Consider the following 19,269-nt stretch of genomic DNA (forward strand, 5'->3'; position numbering starts at 1 on the left):
CTTGGGCTCGCGACCCCCAAAATCGGCCCAGATTGGCTTGGCGTATGCGGTGCAACAGAGGCAGGAACGTGCAGATGGGCGCTTAAAATGGACCTTTTTCGACTTTGAGATATACGTCCGGGCGAATAGCTTGTTAGAAACATGGATAGCTCGAGAAAGTGAATTTTTAAAGGATGTAGAAATCGTTAGAGTGATCGCCTCCAAGACATTGGCAAATGAGGGTAGATTGTGTCTCGTATGATGCCTAGGTAGTGACGGCAGCTCCCAAGCTGCCAGTCGCATGGACTCGGGAGTCGGTACGAACCAGCGCCCGAAATTTCACCTCGCGGCCAGAAGCTCGGGAGTCGGAACTGTCGGAAAATGGGAGGGCCGGCAAGACGGGAACTCAATGAGCCGAATGCGGGAACCCGAGTGACAGTCCGAGAACAAGACACCCACAGAGGAGCATCACATCACATCGTTCCCCTCTTTCGGTTTCGATGTGGTTGGATCCGCCTTCTCGAGGCTCAAGGTATGTATGGCGGTTGTTGCGCGAGAGCGCTACCTGAGGTCGTTGTGAATGAGGGCGAAAGAGTTGAGTGGTTGTCACTTGCAACGGGTTTCACAGGAAAGATAACTGGATTGAAGCTTTCCATGTTTCTCACGGCATGATCAAGTGTTGTTTCTTGGAGAGATCAGGTCATCGGAAAGGGAAAGGGTTCAGTGAAGTGGCCCAGGTTGAGATTAGATAAGCCGGTCCTATGAGCCGGCTCCCAATAGACGGACACTGGTGTCTTGCTGACGTAAACCTAAATCGCTTACATAATCTACAAAATGCATCTAACGCAGCTACCCCTGACTGCCCCTGACATCCCACAACGCCCACAACGCCATCGCCAACACTGCAGCTATGGCCATTCAATCAATCTGCACAATATCTGAATAACGCTTTGGGCATGCCCGGGAGGTCCGTATATGGCCAATTCCACCGCAAGCCGTACACTGGCTTAGCCGCTTAGCCCGCGTTGCCTGCGTTGCCTCGACCACTTCGAATTTACTGGGCTCCCGCTTCGTACTTGACGCTGGGAGCCTACTTGTCGTAGCTTTTGGCTCTATACGGCAGGGCTCTAGAAGGTGAAGTGGAGCCCCATCACGTATTAAGCGCCAGTGCGAATGGAAGTCTTCAAGAAGAAGAGGCTCTTGACGTCCAGTTAGTACATGTACATATGGAAGTCCGTAGACACATATAAAAGTACCCGTACAAGTAGGCGACGGAGGAGGGTCTTTCCATTGTAGTTGCCGCTGCTCTTCAACCTTCCGTAGTGCTTCGTACGAGACCTAGCCCTATATAGCCCTATATAGAGCCTTGTCGAGCTCGAGGGGTATACAGATCTATTGTTTGGCCTGGTTAGACTGCAATTCAGAGAGCTGATTGATTAACGCAAGTCGAATCGCCTTCTATACCTCGAAGAGGTCGAACGTCGACCTCCGGAGGTACGACTTAAGAAGCATATAGATTCCTTTAACGCAGGAGGTAGCCGTATTCCTAAAATAAGCCTGCTAGTCGACCTACGTAGAGACAAGCTTCTCCTTGTATAGTAGAAGCTACGTCTCCTTAATATAGCCGACCTGCTTAAGGTTCGTTAAGGCGTATTTCTTCTCGAACTCCTTAAGGCACTCCTTGTATGTCTCTTTAGTTAGCGAGTCAAGAATAGAGAACCAAGAAGCATAGAACTCCTTCTATTGCTTAGCTTCTAGAAATGCTAGTTGGCACTATATAAGGACCGCCTTATTTATATGCTATGTATAGAGAGATATTATTGATGGAAAGAGAGTTGAAGCTATATTGATAACTGCCTGGCACCGGTCTATTAAAATAATGGATGGAAAGACTCTACTATACTACTTGTATAAGGTCTTTAACCGCTCTAGGGCCTACGTATAGTCTTCCTTAGTCTCGCCGCTTGTCATGAACTAACCTGCAGAGGCCGGTGGGGGCCGACCTGCATGGTCAACGGGCGGCGCCCGTACCCAATCATTACGAGGAAGAAGGAACCAATGAGGATTAGGGAAATCAGGAACAATGCCAAGAACGATTGTTCCTGGGGAACAACGCCAAGGAACGTTGTTCCAGATGGAACAATGGGAACGACAATTGTTCCAAATGTTCCAGAGATCTAGGTACGGGATACCTAGGGGAGGAAGCTGTATATAGTTCTACCATTCTGCCTCTCATTCAGATAGCTAGCTTCCTCAGTGAGCAATTACAAGCAGTAAAGTAGCCCTACATTACTGTGCAGACATTGCGACTTGCATTGTTGTGAACCTTTTGGCTTCACCGAGACCTACAGTCCGACCAGCAGATACCTTCGACCGGCGAACCCTTTCAGAGGCAGGACTGCCTGTGGTTTCGTCATACCGCTTAAAAATGCAAAGGCAATATAAAAGGAGCGTCCAGTTATATTAACGCCAATTATATCGAGAAGTGGTATACCGTATTTATTTGTCTTGTATATATAGTTGAGAAGGAGGACTTCAGGGTATGCTCGAAGATAGGCAAGAGAATCGGGGTATACGAAGAGAACTGCCGTTATATGCCTATCTAGCCCATATTGTACACGGCTCTAGAAGCCTTCTTCCTCGAGCTGATTTGCAAGTGCATAGATTGGACTCTGGCCTTAACAAGAGTCCCGGCGGACTTCAGCGATATAGTTATAGATGTCTTGACGTGTTGCCAAAGAACCGCTTTGCCGTATAACTGTCTAGATCTCCTTTGGCGCAAGGCCAGCATTCGAGAGGGTCTCTAGCTCTGGTATACACGAGAGCTTCCGGTAGATAGGATATGTAGTTGGATATAGGCTCGGCTCGTGATTATGGAGGGCATAATATATGCCAGGGCGGTGCTTTAGAGTCCAGCCTTTTTTAGACTCCTTTGCGAGGACCGAAAAGGGACAATTCGTCATACGAGTAGTCGTATTTCTCTGGCGGGACCGTTCCGGTGAAGAAGGTGGTTGGCGGCTACGATCGCAGGCGAAAAAGACCTTTAAAAGGCCATTAGCCTCCCGTACTGACCTCCGAGTGACGAATGCGTAGCCTCGAGGCTTTGCGTGCGCGTTAATTGACTCAAATAAAGCCTCGCGGGAGTGGAAAAAGCCCTCGGGAGGGAGGCAGTCGTCTGGGAAGGTAGCCATAGCTGCAGTGTTGGCGATGGCGTTGTGGGCGTTGTGGGATGTCAGGGGCAGTCAGGGTTAGCTGCGTTAGATGCATTTTGTAGATTATGTAAGCGATTTAGGTTTACGTCAGCAAGACACCAGTGTCCGTCTATTGGGAGCCCTATGAGCCCCCACACCGGCCCACAACCCTGTCACCAGAGACCAAACTCACGGTTCACCACACCACTGACACACAAACTGCAAACACTTCACATTGCTTTCTGGTCGGCAGTACTAGATGAAGGACGATGGAGCAAAGAGAGGGGGAAAAAAAAAACAAGAAGAAAGAAAGATTGGTAATAGAGAAAGAAATAAGAGGAGTTTCCGCTGAACGAATTCGTTCTATCCTGCTCCTAAGGTGTAGGTCCGGCATGGCATAACACTGTCTCAGTCCAGGAGGGAGCTGAGCTCAACGTAAGACCACTTTGCCCCCTCCTCCCCCCGGGGTCCAAGACGGTACGTGAACTGGTAGCTCTCAGGGGCTGCGTATCCATCCATTCCCTTGGGCATATAGTTTTATGTCATGAAGCTCTTGAGGCTTGCTCCTGGATTCTCTATCGCAAGCTTGGCCACTTTGGCGCTATGCTTCCGAAAGGACGTAAGTTCTAAGCTAAGATTTCGGTAGATGGTACGAGAGTAGAGATTCGAGCAGGCATTGTTGGTCTGACGAGTGTACAGCGCTTTCTGTCTTCCTACTTCTTCACTTCTTCTTGTTCCGTTCCGTTTTATTTCTACTGTTTGAGTTTAACCAGAGGATGTTGATGGAAGTCGGCTGAGCTCTTGATGAAGACAATTCAAGAACATAGTGGCAAGAAATTGGGGGGCAGGCGGGAGAGTACGTTTAAGGCGAAATCCAATCATGAAATAGCAGCAACATCGTAGATGTATTCAGAATCGGTCGGCCCCGATTACCCTATGGTGCTGCTCCTTGACGCCTAATTATACCGTCATACGTCGTGTCGCAATGCCCATCCCAGTTTATAAACAACCGGATATCCGTAGAAGCAGACATGAAGCCACTAGCCTCCTACCCCCAACCAGCCATTCCATGATATCATATCTCATTAACATAACTTCATATGTTTCATCAGACATTCCCAATCCCTCAACGCCGCTTCCAAACCCCGCTCATCTCATTAATCATCCACTAACATAGTACCTCCCCTGACTCCGACTCCTCGACCTCCGCACCTCCTGCGCCGCAGGCGGATAGGCATACGTAGCTGGCGGCGCCCTGGGAACGGCATATCCGACCTTCTCCTCATACACCACGGGCCTAGACGTCGACCTGCGTCGGCTACTGCTGTGGTGTCTGCTGTGGCGGCGATGGCTGCTGTGGTGGTGATGACGGTGGGTTGAGCGGGAGCGGGAGCGCCGGCGCGGTGCGGGCTCGGTCGTGTCGTCGTACCAGCCTTGCCGGTTGGCGTCGGGCCCGCGGGGCTCGCGCGGTCCGGTGCACGACTTGATGACCCACCAGAGCAGGAGGATGCCGACGATGGTTCCAATCACGATGCCGGCGATGGCGCCGCCGTCGAGGCCCGAGCCCGAGCCCGAGCCCGAGCCCGAGTCGCCGCCGGCGACGATGACTGTTGTGGTGGGCTGGTCTTGCCGCGCGATGAGACGGGTGAGGCTCAGGGGTAGGGTTGGTGTTGGCGCCATTGTGAATGTGTGACGACGCCTTCTGAGGCCCTCTTGGCCAGTAGCTGGACCGGAGTTTGGATATTGGTGGCGAGGGGTCGTGGGCTACCTTGTCGATCCTGACCCGGTGTTATTGGCCAAAGAGGTATTACGAGCAGGGCTGCTCTGCGTATCATGAGGTCAAGTTACAAGAATAATGAGCCAGGGAGAGAGCGGCGAGTTCAAATAAGCTGTCCATGGTCCAGAATTCACATGCCCTGAAGCGCGGGGTGGGACGTCATTGCAGTATCAGGAACAGTGGCTTCCCACGCGCTAGAGATTGCAAATTGTCCTAATACGACGCTAATCGGAGTGAAGTCGTTGTAATCCAGATTCAATGAACCTGCAGCTCGCGAGGATGACGCACATTGAGGGGAACCTGTCTCAGCTGTGAGATGGGTCCTGTTTAGTGCGGCAGGGGCTCGGAGTCCCATTGAGAGTGAGGTGAGTTTTCGCCGAGCCGTGCCGCAATAGGTGAGGAGGGGGTTGGTTGCTGCGACTTGAGAGGTTCATATTCAGGTTTCTGTTGGAACGCAGTTTGGGTTTGTTCAGTCCATGCCATCCGAACTGCCGGGCTATGACGTCATCCCGCATGCTGCCCTGGCCCTGGCCCCTGACGCTTCAAGGGACATGGGTTCGGCAGGGCAACCATGGCAACGTTTACATACGGGCTCATCAGAGTGTGTTCGCTGCAGTCTACAAACCTCCCAGGTCCTTTCATGCTGATGAGACATCCAAAGCGCCTTGTTATTAGTGTACTGTGTCGGAAACCGAGCAAGGAAGCTGATCCGTCGGTGAGCCTTGAGTGTCTGAGGGAGGCGGGAAGCGGGACCTTATACCGCACTAGGCTCTCGGCGTTGGTCTTGCCTTCTGCTTCTACATCATTCATGATGGGATCAGAAAAGGTTATCTTTCTAACATGTTAATCATATTCCTTCGGCATTTACGTTATATGCTGGTCATGTACCTACGTTAGCCAAGATGCGTGGGTGACAGCTGCAAATCATGGGAAGCCTTTGCAGCTTCGAGCGGGTAATTGTGACGCAACCCACCACATCCTTAGCCACACCGATTTGACTTCTGGGATATCAACGGCATGTCCCGTATTCTTCCAGCAGAGGTAGATCCATAGAGAATCTTCAAGGATACCAAGCCAACAACACATTCGCCATTCAGAGATAACCGACCGCTGAACTTCCCGAAAAATCAAGCATTCAGGCGCTAAAAGTCACCACCACAACTACGAACAAAGCTCAATCACAATGTCAGACCGACGGGGTAGAAGGCACAGTCGATACGACGACGGCTACTACGAGCGGGCACCCCGCCATCGCTCCCTAGGTCGTCAAGCCCTCGACAAGCTGGAGGATGCGATGGAGGGCCTAGGCCTCAACGACAGCCGAAGCAACCACTCCCCCTCCTCCTCCCGCGGAACAGGAAGACACCACTCCCGAGATGACCGCGCCATAGCGCACTACTACCCCCCATCGTCGCACAACCACCGCCGCTACCACAGCACCTCCCCGCCGCGGCGTTCCCGTCGGCCCCGGCGAGATGACAGCAGCCACCACCGTGACTCCTCGCGCAACCGCAGCCGCTGGGAGCGGGGTGCCAAAGCCGCCGCGGAGGCTGCTGCCGTGGAAGCGTTCCGGCTCCGCAAGGAACCTGGGCCGTGGAAGGGCGAAAAGGTGCAGCGAATCGCTACTGCGGCGGTCAGCGCCGCCGTGGTTGGCGCTGCGACCGAGACGAGGAAGGAAGAGGGCAAAGGCGGGAAGCTGGGGACATTAGGGTCGGCAATGGCAGGGTTGGCTGTGAATAGGCTTGTCAACGGGTCGAGGGATGAAGTCAGGCACTGATTCTCTTCCTGTGTTCATTAGACTGGGTTATTGCAGTGACATGCAATTGTTGGGCATGGTATAGGGTGGGCTTTAGGGATGGATCCACGACATTATGACTTGTAACAGTTCCATATTCTCTGCCTATGGTACCCTTATAGGAGCATATATACTGTACTGAACTTCTGGCATATTTGGGCTTATCATACACAGCAGGACCGGTGAGCGGCGTGCAACAACTAGTGTACTCTCGTGCGGATGTGTGAGATTTCAGACACATCCCAGGTATCATCCGTAGAATCAGTGAGCCTATGCTTCTCATTGACCTATCAATTCTCAAGGTCAGATAATCAAAGAATCTGGCATTCAACAGTTCGTGGCGCAGTACATAGAGTAGTGTGGCAAGTATCCTGTTTCTGCAACTGACAGTACTACTGTAGTCGCCGCAGCTTGGTTGGTGCGTCATACCCCCCTTTCGGCTGTGGCTTGCAGGTTTCAACCACCGGACCAACCACAAAGCGCAGCATCAACCACCAGATTTCTTGATACCAAGAGGCCCAGAGGGGAAGGGAAATACGACAAGAGACAATCATTTGACTCCTTTGTCCAAAAATGTGAGTAAATGACGTCACATGATATCATCCTCAATCAACTGCCGGCAAAGACGGCGCCCTTCTACTCCTGAGCTTGGTGTATATAACCGGTAGAACCACATCAATAACACCATCCACATCTCACAAGCCACATCAATTCACATCAAGACAACAAGCTACAATAAATCAAAACAACTCAAGTTCAACATGTACCCCAACGAACGCGGCATCCGCAACCCGAACGCCCCGGCAGCAGCCGCCGGCGCCAACCCGCCCCACACGTACGGGCAATCCGCCGCCTCGGGCCCGGCCCCCACAACCGCCGGCCACCACCGGCACGACCTCCTCAACAAGCTGGACCCGCGCGTCGACAGCACCCACGACCAGCAACCCGTCTCCCAGACAGGGCAAAACATCCCCGAGGGGACCTACGGCCCGCACCGTTCCCGGCTGGCCAACACCCTCGACCCCCGCGTGGACTCGGACCTGGACAGCACGCGCGCCGGCGCCGGCATGGGCGCGGGCGGCGGCTTGGGCGGCGGCCAACCCGCCCGGATGAGCGGTACGCATACCGCTGCCGGGTATGGCGACAGGGCCGGCGGTGGCGTCGCGGAGGGAACGTACGGTCCGCACGCGACACGCACCGGGAACATGCTCGACCCGCGGGTTGATTCGGACCGGGATCGGCATGTCGGGCGCGGGGCGGTAGGCGGGGGAGGAGTTTTGGGAGGAAGCAGGGCGCATCATGGTGGTGGTGTTGGTGGAGTCGGAGCGCCTGGGGCCGGGATGGCGACGTCGCATACGGCTGGCGCTGGCCCGCATCAATCGAGCTTGTTGAACAAGCTGGATCCGAGGGTTGATAGTAAGACGGGGACGTACAAGGCGGGTGCTGGAGCTCGGGGGCCGGCGTACTAAAGCCTTCGGGGATTACCATCACGCAGGATCATTGAGTAAATGGTTGGCCATTGGGATTTGGTTGGGGAGTGAATCAGCATGATACCAGATTGCTTTTCTTAAGGAAGATAGATAGATGAGCTTCGTGAGGGAGATACTCTTCACTGCTTCCTAGCTAGTTAGAAAATCTACTCAGTGCACTGTATCACAGTCCTCGTGTGAGTTGTGCAGTGTGAAATGTCTTAACATGAAATGAAACGTGGTAAGCGCTTGGGGAGGCATCAACCTGGTTACACAACCTGCTATTCCAGAGAAACATGGGGAAGGCCTAGAACTCCTGGGTGGGGGAATCGGGGAATCTGAAAAGGGGGGAATGAAAAAAGGGTTGCGTCTGTAATGCATCCCTTAAACAAGAAGAAAATAGCCCTCACCACTCCCATCAAAGCACCTCGAGTCCCAACCATTGCCGCTTAATAGGCCTCCTTCACGATGTCGTCCTTGCCCAGCTTGTACCTCCCGCTCCCCGGCGTACCAATCCGACCCGAGCCCCTGCGGCCGGCAATACCAAACTCACCAGCAATGCTCTCCCTCGTTGGCCGCTTCAGACGTGCGTGGTTGACCATGTTTACTTCATGCGGCAGCGCCACAATGACATTCTTATCCGTGCCGAACTTGAAGTCGTCGGCCTTGACATCGTCTGTGTACCGCTTGATGAGGTACGGCGCCTTCCGTCCGGCAAGAACCTTCTTAAGACTCCACTCGATGATGTACGGGCCCGTGGCGGTGATAATGCTGGTCTCTTCGACGCCCGCGCCGGTGTTGAACTTGGCAGGTGTGAAATTCACGCCCTTGCCTGTCTCGTAAGCGAACTGGGCGACGTGCTCTGGTGTGAGCGCAAGACGGCGGGGTTGCGGCTTGGCATCAGCAGCGAAGGGCTTCTCGAACCCCAGCTTCCCTTCATTTTTGCCCGTCTTTTGCAGCGCATCGATCAGAAGCAGGTATGTTCGGCACGTGGCAAGCACCCAGCGGCCGTCCGCGGAAACATCGAGACCGATGATGGGTTCGCCGAGAGCCGGAATGTGCGTCTTAGCATTGATACCAAGACGGTCGAACAGCCGGACATCGCCCTTGTTGGATGCCACCGCAATGTAGCCCTTCTCCGTCGTTGCAACCGCTGAGAAATCGTTCTTGCTCACGTATTGCTTGAGCTGGGCGTCGACAAGCTTGTTCCCGGACAACCGAGGATCCACGCGATAGAGGGCGTTCTTGCTGATACCGAGGAAGGTCGGCTCGTGGGTCATCTGGGCAAACTTGTTCTCCGGCGCGAATGTAACTACCGGGATGTCTTCATGCACTTGCCACTCATCGACAACCTTCCCATACTCGAGATCCATGCGGTACAGCTTGTTCGGGTCCGAGTCCTTTTGCAGGATGAGGTTGCGGTCCTCGTTGTGGAGCATGACCTTCTTGGGCGAAAACAGCTCGCCACGAGGGGTCTCGACCTTGGAGATATTTGTGCTGAATTCCAAGTGGTTGTTTGGAGTATGTTTGAACACACCAATCTTAGAACCGCGGACGACAAATGATCGGTCGTGCTTGTACCCGACCGCGAGCATCTTGTTGACATCTTCATCCTTCGGCCTGTACTCAACATCGTCCGCCTCTTCGTCGCTGTCGTAATGCTCGCTTTGCGCACGGTCATCATTTTCCGGCTCCTCCTCTTCAGTGCATTCTTCTTCCTCTTCCTCTTCCTCGGCCTGCCCGGTCTCCTCCATGGTCAGGTCGTTGAAGGCATCAGCAACGTAGTCGCGTTCCTTGTCCTTGATCTTGGACCACTTCATCTCATTAAGCTGCTCCCAGAGGGCTTGTAAGAGACCCTCCTGAAAGCGCTCCAGGGTTGCCTGGTCCTTGAACCGTAGAAGCCAGGAGTAGGCGGAGCCATCATCGGAGAACTGGTTGAAGATGAAAGAGAGGAACTCAAAGTTGAAGACAGGGTTGATGTCAGCGACAACCGGAATGCCCAGCCAGTCCCGGCCCGCACTCTTGACCTGCAGCCAGTATTGCCAGTCGCCAATCTCTGTCACCGTTGCCGTAACGGACGCATCCTGGAGAACAAATGCGCCCGACGGGAAATCGAAGAAGTGCAACTCAGCAACCTCGGCAGCCAAAATCTCACGTGCATCCGGGTGCGCGGACACAGCTGGAGGTTTCATATCCTTTTCCTTGCCTTTCTTCGTAGGCGTAGTGTCCGGCTCGGGGACCTTGTCCCTTTTGGCGCGGGTGTTCGCGGCGGGGTTTGTGAGAACCATTGAGTCAGAAGAGTCGATCGACCTGGCAATTGTCGGACTGTGGATAGGGCTTGCTTGAGGAATGGGTTGCTCGTCAAACTCGAACTGCTGAAGGTCCTCTTCCGAAGCTGTGGTATGTGGTTTCCGGTATTTACGCTCGTACTGGCACTGTCGCGCGACGCGCTCGAATTGTTCGACCTGGGAGGGAGAAGTGCTGGCGTCGCAGACGAATTCGTAGACGTCGCCGGCGTCGCCGCTCAAATCCCGCCAAGCCAGGATCCTCTCGCTTCCTTCCCGATTCTCAACGCGAAAGTGGAGGGCCTCGTCGAGCAAGAATGTTTTCTCGTCACGTTCCCCAGCGAGGATATCCGCGTCCGCCTCGGCGTCTTCCCCTTCCTCTTCAGCAAGCAGCTCGGCCTCTCCCTCTTCGTATACTCGCTGAACGACGAGCTGGTACTGGAAATCCTGCGCAGTTCGCCGGATTCGGGCAGATGCGTCCTTAAAGATAAGCTCGGAGTAGCCTTTCGGCGAAAGTGGTCGGACAAGGTACAGCTGGCCTTGCGGGAGCTCAGCCACAGACTCCTGGTTGCTGGACCCGAAGAGGAGCTTCCCGACTGTAAGTGATGTGTTAGTTGGCTTGAGTCAAGTAGGAGAAAGAGGATGTAAACACGAGATGGAGAGCGCAGTCTTGAGTGTAACACGCGACGAGGCTGCGGCTGAGGATCATCGCCTGTGGGGACTGGAGGGGCGTTGTAGGGCAAGCGGGGCAAAGCTTACCATTCCTGAGCACGAACATGGCGGAGGGGGCTTTTGGAAACGAGCTGTTTGCGCAAAGTTGGAAGTCGGTACCCAGAGGACGGAGCGTGCAGAAACCGCAGGGAGGAAAGAAGACGACAATGTCGCTCTATAAATTAGGCACCTGCGGTCGTCTTCCGACAGCTCGGCACAGCAGGCAGAATCTTGGCTTTGTGCAACCGGAAAGAAGCTGCGTCATAACAAGCAGACTTCAAAATTGGCTGGCCAGACAATGGAGGGGAAGTAAAGACGTGGCGCTGTGGCTGCAGATGGCAGGAAAGAGGTCTTTTGAACGCCACAATCAGACAGCTGCTGAGTCATTGATCCTTTGATTTGCGCGTTCCAGGGTTAGGGCTAACCAGCTGTATTTGTCTAGTACCTCTGCAACCCACTCTCTCACCACTGGCAGTTGTCATTGCATAGGCGATTGCTCAGCAAAAACAGTGATCATATTGAATGAATCCCATCGAAGCCACTGGATTCAAGCCTAGCAGCGCAGGCCTTCTATACCTCTAGTTCAAGACGTTCTGCTTGTCCTCCCACGGACCACCGCTCTGGCCTTGACCGACTCACCGTCGGAGCTAGCCGCAACTATGTCGTCAACGATCAAGCGTGCAACGTTCTTCCCCATCAACGCGTTTGTCTCCATCGTTGAGATGAAGCTCTCCATGCCCGAGGTGTAGTACACACCCTCGCCGACGATGGGGTCCTGGAAGGTAACCCGGGGGTACGCCTTGGGGTACGAGTGGAAGACATGAGGATGATACCACGAGATCGGGCTTGATTTGCCGGTGAACGTCTCGGGAACCTTTGCCCCGAGCAGGCCACTACAAAAGAAAGCGGGTTAGTCTGGCGATCTGAGAGCATGGAACGCGCTGGGCGACGACTGACCTCAAGAATCCGGGAGTGACCTTCTCTGGGGAGAAGATCTTGTAGACATACTCCTGCTGCTGTGTCTGCGGGTTTGCCGCCTTGCCAAGGTTGCTCAGGCTGAAAAAGCCCGCTTTCCCAACCCCTCCCACCCCAGAAGTTGAGTTGTCGGTTTTGGCGAGGGTGGTCAAAACCATACCGGGCGGTTTGCTGGACTTGGGCAGGCCAAAGAATTGAGGCTTGAACCAGGAGGGCGAAGCAAAGATGGTGACGTGCAGCTGCACGTAGGGTATCTGGTCAATGGTGCTCTGAAGTACGCCCTCGGCAGCAGAGATTCCGCTGAACTGGAAGGGGTTGGCGATGACGACATTGTCGAACGCGACTGGGTATGCACTCGTACTCCCCGGGGCGCTGCCGGACGTTGTCGAGACTGTGTACTGCGGGTGGCTGGACGCACTCCCCTGGCTCTTCTCGAGCCCCACGACGGTCGTGTTGAGAGCGATGGTGGCACCTGATCTGTGAGCCATCCCGTCGAAGATCTGCCAGTTACCGCCCACGACAGCAACCGCGCCTTCAGCGGCCAAGGAGACCTGGAACGTTAATCGACTGGAACATATCGGACGGGATATTGTCAGCATACCATGGTATCCAGTCCGTGAATTAGGGCAAGATTAGAGGCATAGTTGACCCGTGTACTGGCCTGGATGATGTCATGGGCATAGAGCGGGGAGATCTGGCTTGTTAGCGGGTGAAAGACCGTCGTAGCCGTGGACACTCACGCTATTCGCGTTCAGGAACTGCTCTCCGGTGACGCCTGTCGCCTCAACCAGTCCGAGGTCTTGTGCGGCCTCCGTCAGGGATCGGAAGGGGAAGATTGGCGCGTCATAAATCCGGAGAAACTTGGCGATGGTAGCAGCGGCCAACTGCTGGGTTCGCTGAGGAGCCGTGTATCCGTACCGCAAAACGACCTTCAGGGTATTCCACCAGTCCGGCTTGGCCTGGTCAATCGTGAAGACGAAGCGGTCACCGTCCCAGATACCCATGATGGGGTCTGCATCGGCGTCAGGTTCCCGCGTGGTGAGGCCGAACTCCGCAAGCGAGCCATAGAGAATCTGGTTTGCCTGGACAAAGATGCTGGCACCCAGCTCAACGCGCTGGGCCGGGTCATCGAAGGGGTTGATAGTGAGCGTCCGGCCGCCAATGCGGTCTGTCTTCTCGAAGAGCGTGATGTTGACGTGGATTCCAGCCTCAGAGGCAAAGTTCTGAAGGAAATACGCAGCGGAAGATCCAGCGGGCCCGGCCCCTGGCACAAGTTAGCGGAAGCCGCTCAACCAAGCCTCACGACATAATCGGGATGGAACCAAGACGAGGTACACCGGCATGGGAGACGAACCGATGATGGCAACCTGCCGCGTGGCTTGATCTGTTTCCTGACAGAGATCACCACCGATGAGGCTGGAGAAAGCGACGAAGTGAAGGCTGGGCCTCATGGTGACGGTAGCGGTACCCTGCCGACAGATTTGAGAAAGGTACAAAGTTGGAGAAGGAAGGAGCAGCACAAGACTCTCAGTTGAGCGGAATCAAGACGTTGGATGAACCACTGCCATCAATTCATCGGACCTGGACTGTTTATGAGGCCGCTTATATGCTTTCCGGAATTCTGGGCATTGACATAACCTTGCATGAGCATCAGCCTCGCGCACTGAGCAGGCTGATGTCTCTCTCTGAGACGGGCCCATACGAATTACTGACTATTACAAAGGTCATACGCATTGCTTACAAACGAGTCTCGGAGATGCCGTGTCCAAATCAAGATATGAATAGTGACGAATAAGGCGCTCAATAAGGAAATAATTGATGTAAGTCGCTCGCGCCACGAAGGACCGCATATGGTGTTCACATCTGGCTCCGTACGATCTTACGTTTCACGCACTGGGCTGGAGCTATGGGACTCCTGAGAGGTTGGTCCGAGCTCCTGGCGGGGCTGTCTGCGCGCTGCCTGGCCCCTCCTCCGCCCAAACTGCCTCTTGGCATTTGGAATGGAATTCACCACTGCGAAAAAAAGTTCCAGATCGGCGACAGCTCCAGCTACACCCACCGCCGCATTCTCACCATCCCCGCACTGTTAGACGTGTCTTTTGCCAAGGAACTGCCGCCATGTCTGCCGCACAGCTGCTCAATCCAAAAGCCGAGTCGCGGGTACGCCGAAGCCGTTCACGGAGTCGCACATATCGGGCTGAGATGCTAACTGCGTGTTGATAGAGGCGGGGCGAGGCCTTACGGGTCAACATCACTGCTGGTGAGGGTCTCCAGGATGTCCTCAAGTCGAACTTGGGCCCCTTGGGCACGATAAAGATGTACGACAGCTATCTGGGTTTCTGCTGTGCTTGTCTCTGGCTAACTTGGCGATACAGGCTTGTTGATGGAGCTGGCCAGGTACGGACGGGGTTCTGAACGGGGAGAGACTGTGCTACTGATCACACCTACACTAGATCAAACTCACCAAGGACGGAAATGTTCTCCTCCGCGAAATGCAAATACAGAATCCTACGGCTGTTATGATTGCACGGGCCGCGACAGCACAGGACGACATCTGCGGTGACGGGACAACATCGGTGGTGTTGCTTGTGGGTGAGCTGCTGAAGCAGGCGGATCGCTATATCCAGGAGGGCCTACACCCGCGCATCATTACAGACGGATTCGAGATTGCGAAGAATGAAGCGCTGAAGGTTGGTCAATATCAGCAAGGTTAACGAACCCGTGCTGACTGTCGCAGTTCCTTGACCAATTCAAGCTTCCCCGCGATGTCGACCGCGAACTCCTCCTCTCCGTAGCAAGAACCTCCCTTGCAACGAAGCTGAGCGGGAGCTTGGCCCAAAGCCTCACCCCAGCTATCGTCGATGCCGTCCTGGCCATCTATCAACCCCCTAAGAAGCCCGATCTGCACATGATCGAGATCATGAAGATGCAACACCGCACTGCGTCCGACACACAGCTCATCAAGGGGCTTGCCCTCGACCACGGCGCGAGGCACCCCGACATGCCCAAGCGCGTGGAGAACGCCTACATCTTGACGCTGAATGTCAGTCTCGAGTACGAGAAGTCAGAGATTAACTCCGGTTTCTTCTACTCCAGTGCCGAGCAGCGCGACAAGCTTGTCGAGAGCGAGCGCCGCTTTGTCGATGCTAAGCTGAAGAAGATCGTGGAGCTCAAGAAACAGGTGTGCGGCAATGATGGCAAGAAGAACTTCGTCATCATCAACCAGAAGGGGATCGACCCGCTATCTTTGGATGTGTTGGCCAAGAACGGTATCCTGGCACTCAGGAGAGCCAAGAGGAGGAATATGGAGAGATTGCAGCTCGTCTGTGGCGGTGTTGCGCAGAACAGCGTTGATGATTTGACCCCAGACGTTCTCGGCTGGGCTGGTCTCGTCTACGAGCAGCAGCTCGGCGAGGAGAAGTACACATTTGTCGAGGATGTGAAGGAGCCCAAGTCGGTTACTCTGTTGATCAAGGGCCCCAACCAGCACACTATCACCCAGGTCACGGATGCCGTCCGGGACGGTCTGCGCAGCGTTTACAACATGATTGTCGATAAGAGCGTGGTGCCCGGTGCTGGCGCGTTCCAGGTCGCTTGTGCTGCGCACCTGAAGAGCCCCGCCTTCACCAAGACTATTAAGGGCAAGGCGAAATGGGGAGTCGAGGCGTTCGCGGATGCTCTCCTTGTCATTCCCAAGACTCTTGCGGCCAACGCTGGTCTTGATGTTCAGGATGCCCGTAAGTGCTTCCCGTATCCGCCAGTTTCGAGATACGCTCGCTAACTCCTTACCTTGCAGTCGCTGCTCTTCAGTACGAGCATGCAGATGGGAATGTCGTGGGCCTTGACTTGGCCACCGGAGAGCCTATGGACCCGACGCTTGAGGGTGTTTACGATTCTTTCCGTGTGTTGAGGAACTGCATTGCTTCCAGCTCTGGCATCGCAGCAAATCTTCTGCTCTGCGACGAGTTGTTGAAGGCAAGGCAGATGGGACGGTCAGGTGGTCCCGGCCCGGGTATGGATGGCCCTGAAGAGTAGAAGAGAAGCATCTGATCTACGTCTGTTATACGATACTCGCTAGAGATGGTCTTGTACCAATAGACGTGGACGTGCCAAAGTCTGAGGAGTGTGCCGTACTGGAACGAGATGTCACTCCCTCAGCCTCCTTATCGGTGACTGAAATCACCAATCGATGGCGGGGCAGCAGATTTACCCCACCAAAATTTTAGAAGCTCTTGTTCGACTTCTTCCCACTCCAGTGTTTCTGTATGCCGTTTGATCAAACTGTTAAACTGCCACTCTCCGTGAAGAAATGGCGCCATACGACAGTGACTCCTCGGGTGCTGAAGACGACGACTTTACCGAGACCAACGTATTGCTTGGCTATGCGTCCGCGGACTCCAATGGCGAGGAGGTCAGCCGACTCGGTGGCCGCCCAGTATGTCTCGAAAGTTGCCGCACTGCTGCGATAGACTATTGCTGAACCCCGAGTCCAGGACTGGCTAGATCCAAGCAAGCCACCTTCAGCTGCTCTTGCAAGATGCAAAGTCTGCAAGGACCTCATGGTCCTCCTCGTGCAGCTAAACGCCGAGCTGCCTGACCGATTCCCCGACCACGAGCGCAGGATATACGTGCTCACCTGCAGGAGGAAGAGCTGCCGAAGGAAGGAGGGAAGCATCCGCGCCATCAGAGGCGTCCGTGTCTCAGCTGAGACCACCGAGAGCGCGGGAAACGGTAGTCAGCCCAAGGAGACGGCCACCCCGAAACCTGCTTCCCAAGGATTGGGCGAAGCGCTCTTCGGCGTGAAGCCGGCCACAGGACCGGGAAGCGCCCCTCGCGCCAACCCCTTTGCGACCTCCTCAGCTTCCGCCACCAACCCTTTCGCCCCCAAACCATCATCCGCTTCCCCAGCGAATCCCTTCAGCACCCAATCAATCGCTCCCACAACCGACGCTAAGCCGGATGCCGAGAAAGCAACAGACGCCCTCCCTAAAACCTTTGCCGAAACTCTGAATCTCAACAACCCCCAAACAACTTACGGCCCCCCTCCCCCGCCAGAACCCTGGCCCGAGGAGGCTGCCCAACCAGCACCCTACCCGATCCGCTGGCTGGCCGACGCCGAGTACGAGACCTTGGATCCGACACCCTTAACCGCCGTCTCCACAACGGCAAACACCGCAATGGACGTGGATTCCGGCGAAGGGGCAGGAGGAGGAGGCAAAGAGGACAAGGAAGTCTTCGAGTCTAGCATGGATGCGACCTTCCAGAAGTTTGCCGACCGTGTGGGCCAGAACCCCGAGCAATGTATCCGGTATGAGTTCGGTGGGCAGCCGCTTCTGTATGCCAAGGGTGATGTGGTCGGCAAGTTGCTTCATACTAGTGGGACGGAGAAGGTAGTCTCTGGGAAGGGGATGCCGAGGTGCGGGAACTGTGGCGCGGGCAGGGTGTTTGAAGTCCAGCTGATGCCGCACGCAATTCAGGAGTTGGAGGTGGAGGAGGATGGGTTGGATGGCATGGACTGGGGTACTATCATTGTGGGTGTGTGCGAGAGGGACTGTCAGCCACGGAATGTGAACAGAGGGGAGGCAGGGTATCTCGAGGAGTGGGCCGGTGTGCAATGGGAGGAGCTGACGATGAAAAGGTGACATGGTTTGTAGAAAGAGGCGATAAGAGGAAGGAAATGTCAGGTATCAAGACGATCATATCAAGTCATCTCGTCGTGTTGGCATCTGCACCCTCATTGAGGCTATGATCTGGACATAGAACCCATGGCAATCCTGACAGACACCGCTGTGCATCCCATCCGCGGCGTGACCATGCCGCCGTTAACAACCCATGAACGCCGAGGCTTTTTACCGCCTAGATGCAAGAAGAAACCGCCGCAAGAGACGACCGGTTGACCCTTTCCGTCATCTCGTCAAAATTAGAATACGCACGCCCCCAACCAAACCACTACGCGCTGTCCTCCCACGACCTCTTGATGACGCGGCTGAACATATCAACCGTTACATCCTCCCGGATCTCTGTCTTCTTGGCCTCGTTCTCCGGATTCTTGGGCACGTGCACGGTCCCGTCGTCATCCACCTTCCAGCCGCAAGTCTCGATGACGAACTTCCTGACCTCGTCCTCGCTGTCCAACCCGAGCCACTCCTCGAGGACGCTCGTCTGGACCTCGCGGAAGGCCTGGCTGACCAGCTGGGCTATCCGCAGCCGGATCATCTCCTCGAAGCCGGCGATGTCGGTCGTCAAGTCCGCGTAGATGTCATCGCTGTCCAGCGTCGCCCAGAACCGCGCGTATTGCGCACCTTCGAGCTGCGAGTTGAGTACCCGCAGCTTGGACACGGCCTCGGCAAGGTCTGAGGAGGAGTTGGGCCCGGGGTTGGAGTGGGACGGGGAGAGGAGGTGCAGGGCGAGGTCGAACTGAGCGGAGGGGAACTGGGTCATGGCCTTGACGAGGATGTTTGTGATCACTTCGTCCTTGATCCGGTCCGGGTTGAGTTGGTACCTTGAGGTGGGAGCTGGTCAGCATGGCTCACTTTTCATGACGGAATCTAATAAGGAAAACAAGCAAAATGCGAGTCCTCTTCTCAGATAGAGCTAATAGAGTTAACCTCATAGGCGGTCGGGTTGATTAGGCCCGATCCGCCGTCTGGTTAATAGGAAACGTTGACTTGATCATCATGAAGAGGAACAGTCTAGTTTCTCCGTCACGGCACCCGAGATTACAACTTACAGCTTAAGCAACACCCGGTTGGCGTTGCAGTCGCAGAACTTCTCTTCGCATTGTTGCTGCAGGTAGGCCTCGAGAATGTCGGCAGCCTGTGGGTTATATCGCTCGAGCCCGTTGATTATGTTGCGGATCTGCTCCGGCCTCTCCTGGGGATCTTCGCCGTTCATGGTGGGCGAAATTGATGTGGTGCCTGCGTGGTTGGAGGAGGAAAATTCGCTCCTCGGGGTTTAGCTCGAACCCTCCCAAACACAAAACCGAGATGGTGGGGTATCGAAATCGGTGCGATTTTGTGTGTTCGACCGGAAATGGCCTAGCGCTGATAGTGGGGCCAGCCTCCTCTTCGGTCATGTGGTTCCGTGG

General features: G+C 54.9%; 8 protein-coding genes across 8 annotated transcripts; 4 read left to right on the forward strand and 4 right to left on the reverse strand.

Annotated features, from left to right (window-relative positions):
- Positions 1-4,032: 4,032 nt before the first annotated feature.
- B0T15DRAFT_215945 (uncharacterized protein) lies at positions 4,033-4,964 on the reverse strand. The gene has a single exon (XM_062862738.1). The coding sequence runs from the start codon at positions 4,848-4,850 to the stop codon at positions 4,332-4,334; it is 519 nt and encodes a 172-aa protein (XP_062721784.1). The 5' UTR covers positions 4,851-4,964; the 3' UTR covers positions 4,033-4,331.
- A 913-nt stretch (positions 4,965-5,877) lies between these two features.
- B0T15DRAFT_534027 (uncharacterized protein) lies at positions 5,878-7,035 on the forward strand. The gene is made up of 2 exons (XM_062869407.1): positions 5,878-5,900; positions 5,984-7,035. Exon 2 carries the CDS (start codon positions 6,131-6,133, stop codon positions 6,722-6,724), a length of 594 nt encoding a protein of 197 aa, XP_062721785.1. The 5' UTR covers positions 5,878-5,900; positions 5,984-6,130; the 3' UTR covers positions 6,725-7,035.
- Positions 7,036-7,273: 238 nt separating this feature from the next.
- On the forward strand, positions 7,274-8,436 carry B0T15DRAFT_215993 (uncharacterized protein). Its single transcript, XM_062862739.1, has 2 exons — positions 7,274-7,317; positions 7,445-8,436. Exon 2 carries the CDS (start codon positions 7,504-7,506, stop codon positions 8,209-8,211), a length of 708 nt encoding a protein of 235 aa, XP_062721786.1. The 5' UTR covers positions 7,274-7,317; positions 7,445-7,503; the 3' UTR covers positions 8,212-8,436.
- Positions 8,437-8,660: 224 nt separating this feature from the next.
- B0T15DRAFT_511866 (VID27 cytoplasmic protein-domain-containing protein) lies at positions 8,661-11,274 on the reverse strand (the record flags this gene model as incomplete). The annotated part of the gene is made up of 2 exons (XM_062867941.1): positions 8,661-11,092; positions 11,256-11,274. 2 exons carry the CDS (start codon positions 11,272-11,274, stop codon positions 8,661-8,663), a joined length of 2,451 nt encoding a protein of 816 aa, XP_062721787.1.
- Positions 11,275-11,785: 511 nt separating this feature from the next.
- B0T15DRAFT_485483 (uncharacterized protein) lies at positions 11,786-13,633 on the reverse strand (the record flags this gene model as incomplete). The annotated part of the gene is made up of 6 exons (XM_062866292.1): positions 11,786-11,827; positions 11,866-12,100; positions 12,165-12,733; positions 12,784-12,876; positions 12,923-13,446; positions 13,537-13,633. The coding sequence occupies 6 exons, from the start codon at positions 13,631-13,633 to the stop codon at positions 11,786-11,788; spliced, it is 1,560 nt and encodes a 519-aa protein (XP_062721788.1).
- Positions 13,634-14,186: 553 nt separating this feature from the next.
- B0T15DRAFT_534060 (chaperonin Cpn60/TCP-1 family) lies at positions 14,187-16,422 on the forward strand. The gene is made up of 6 exons (XM_062869408.1): positions 14,187-14,342; positions 14,406-14,500; positions 14,558-14,579; positions 14,636-14,872; positions 14,920-15,919; positions 15,979-16,422. Exons 1-6 carry the CDS (start codon positions 14,301-14,303, stop codon positions 16,215-16,217), a joined length of 1,635 nt encoding a protein of 544 aa, XP_062721789.1. The 5' UTR covers positions 14,187-14,300; the 3' UTR covers positions 16,218-16,422.
- On the forward strand, positions 16,417-17,891 carry B0T15DRAFT_534062 (programmed cell death protein 2). Its single transcript, XM_062869409.1, has 2 exons — positions 16,417-16,617; positions 16,676-17,891. The coding sequence occupies exons 1-2, from the start codon at positions 16,492-16,494 to the stop codon at positions 17,822-17,824; spliced, it is 1,275 nt and encodes a 424-aa protein (XP_062721790.1). The 5' UTR covers positions 16,417-16,491; the 3' UTR covers positions 17,825-17,891.
- B0T15DRAFT_534064 (COP9 signalosome) lies at positions 17,892-19,229 on the reverse strand. Its single transcript, XM_062869410.1, has 2 exons — positions 18,913-19,229; positions 17,892-18,684 (listed from the first exon to the last, which is right to left on the reverse strand). The coding sequence occupies exons 1-2, from the start codon at positions 19,074-19,076 to the stop codon at positions 18,132-18,134; spliced, it is 717 nt and encodes a 238-aa protein (XP_062721791.1). The 5' UTR covers positions 19,077-19,229; the 3' UTR covers positions 17,892-18,131.
- Positions 19,230-19,269: the final 40 nt, after the last annotated feature.

This window comes from Chaetomium strumarium, assembly GCF_033439665.1.
Source record: "Chaetomium strumarium strain CBS 333.67 chromosome Unknown B0T15scaffold_4, whole genome shotgun sequence".
Classification (NCBI taxonomy): Eukaryota; Fungi; Ascomycota; class Sordariomycetes; order Sordariales; family Chaetomiaceae; genus Chaetomium; species Chaetomium strumarium.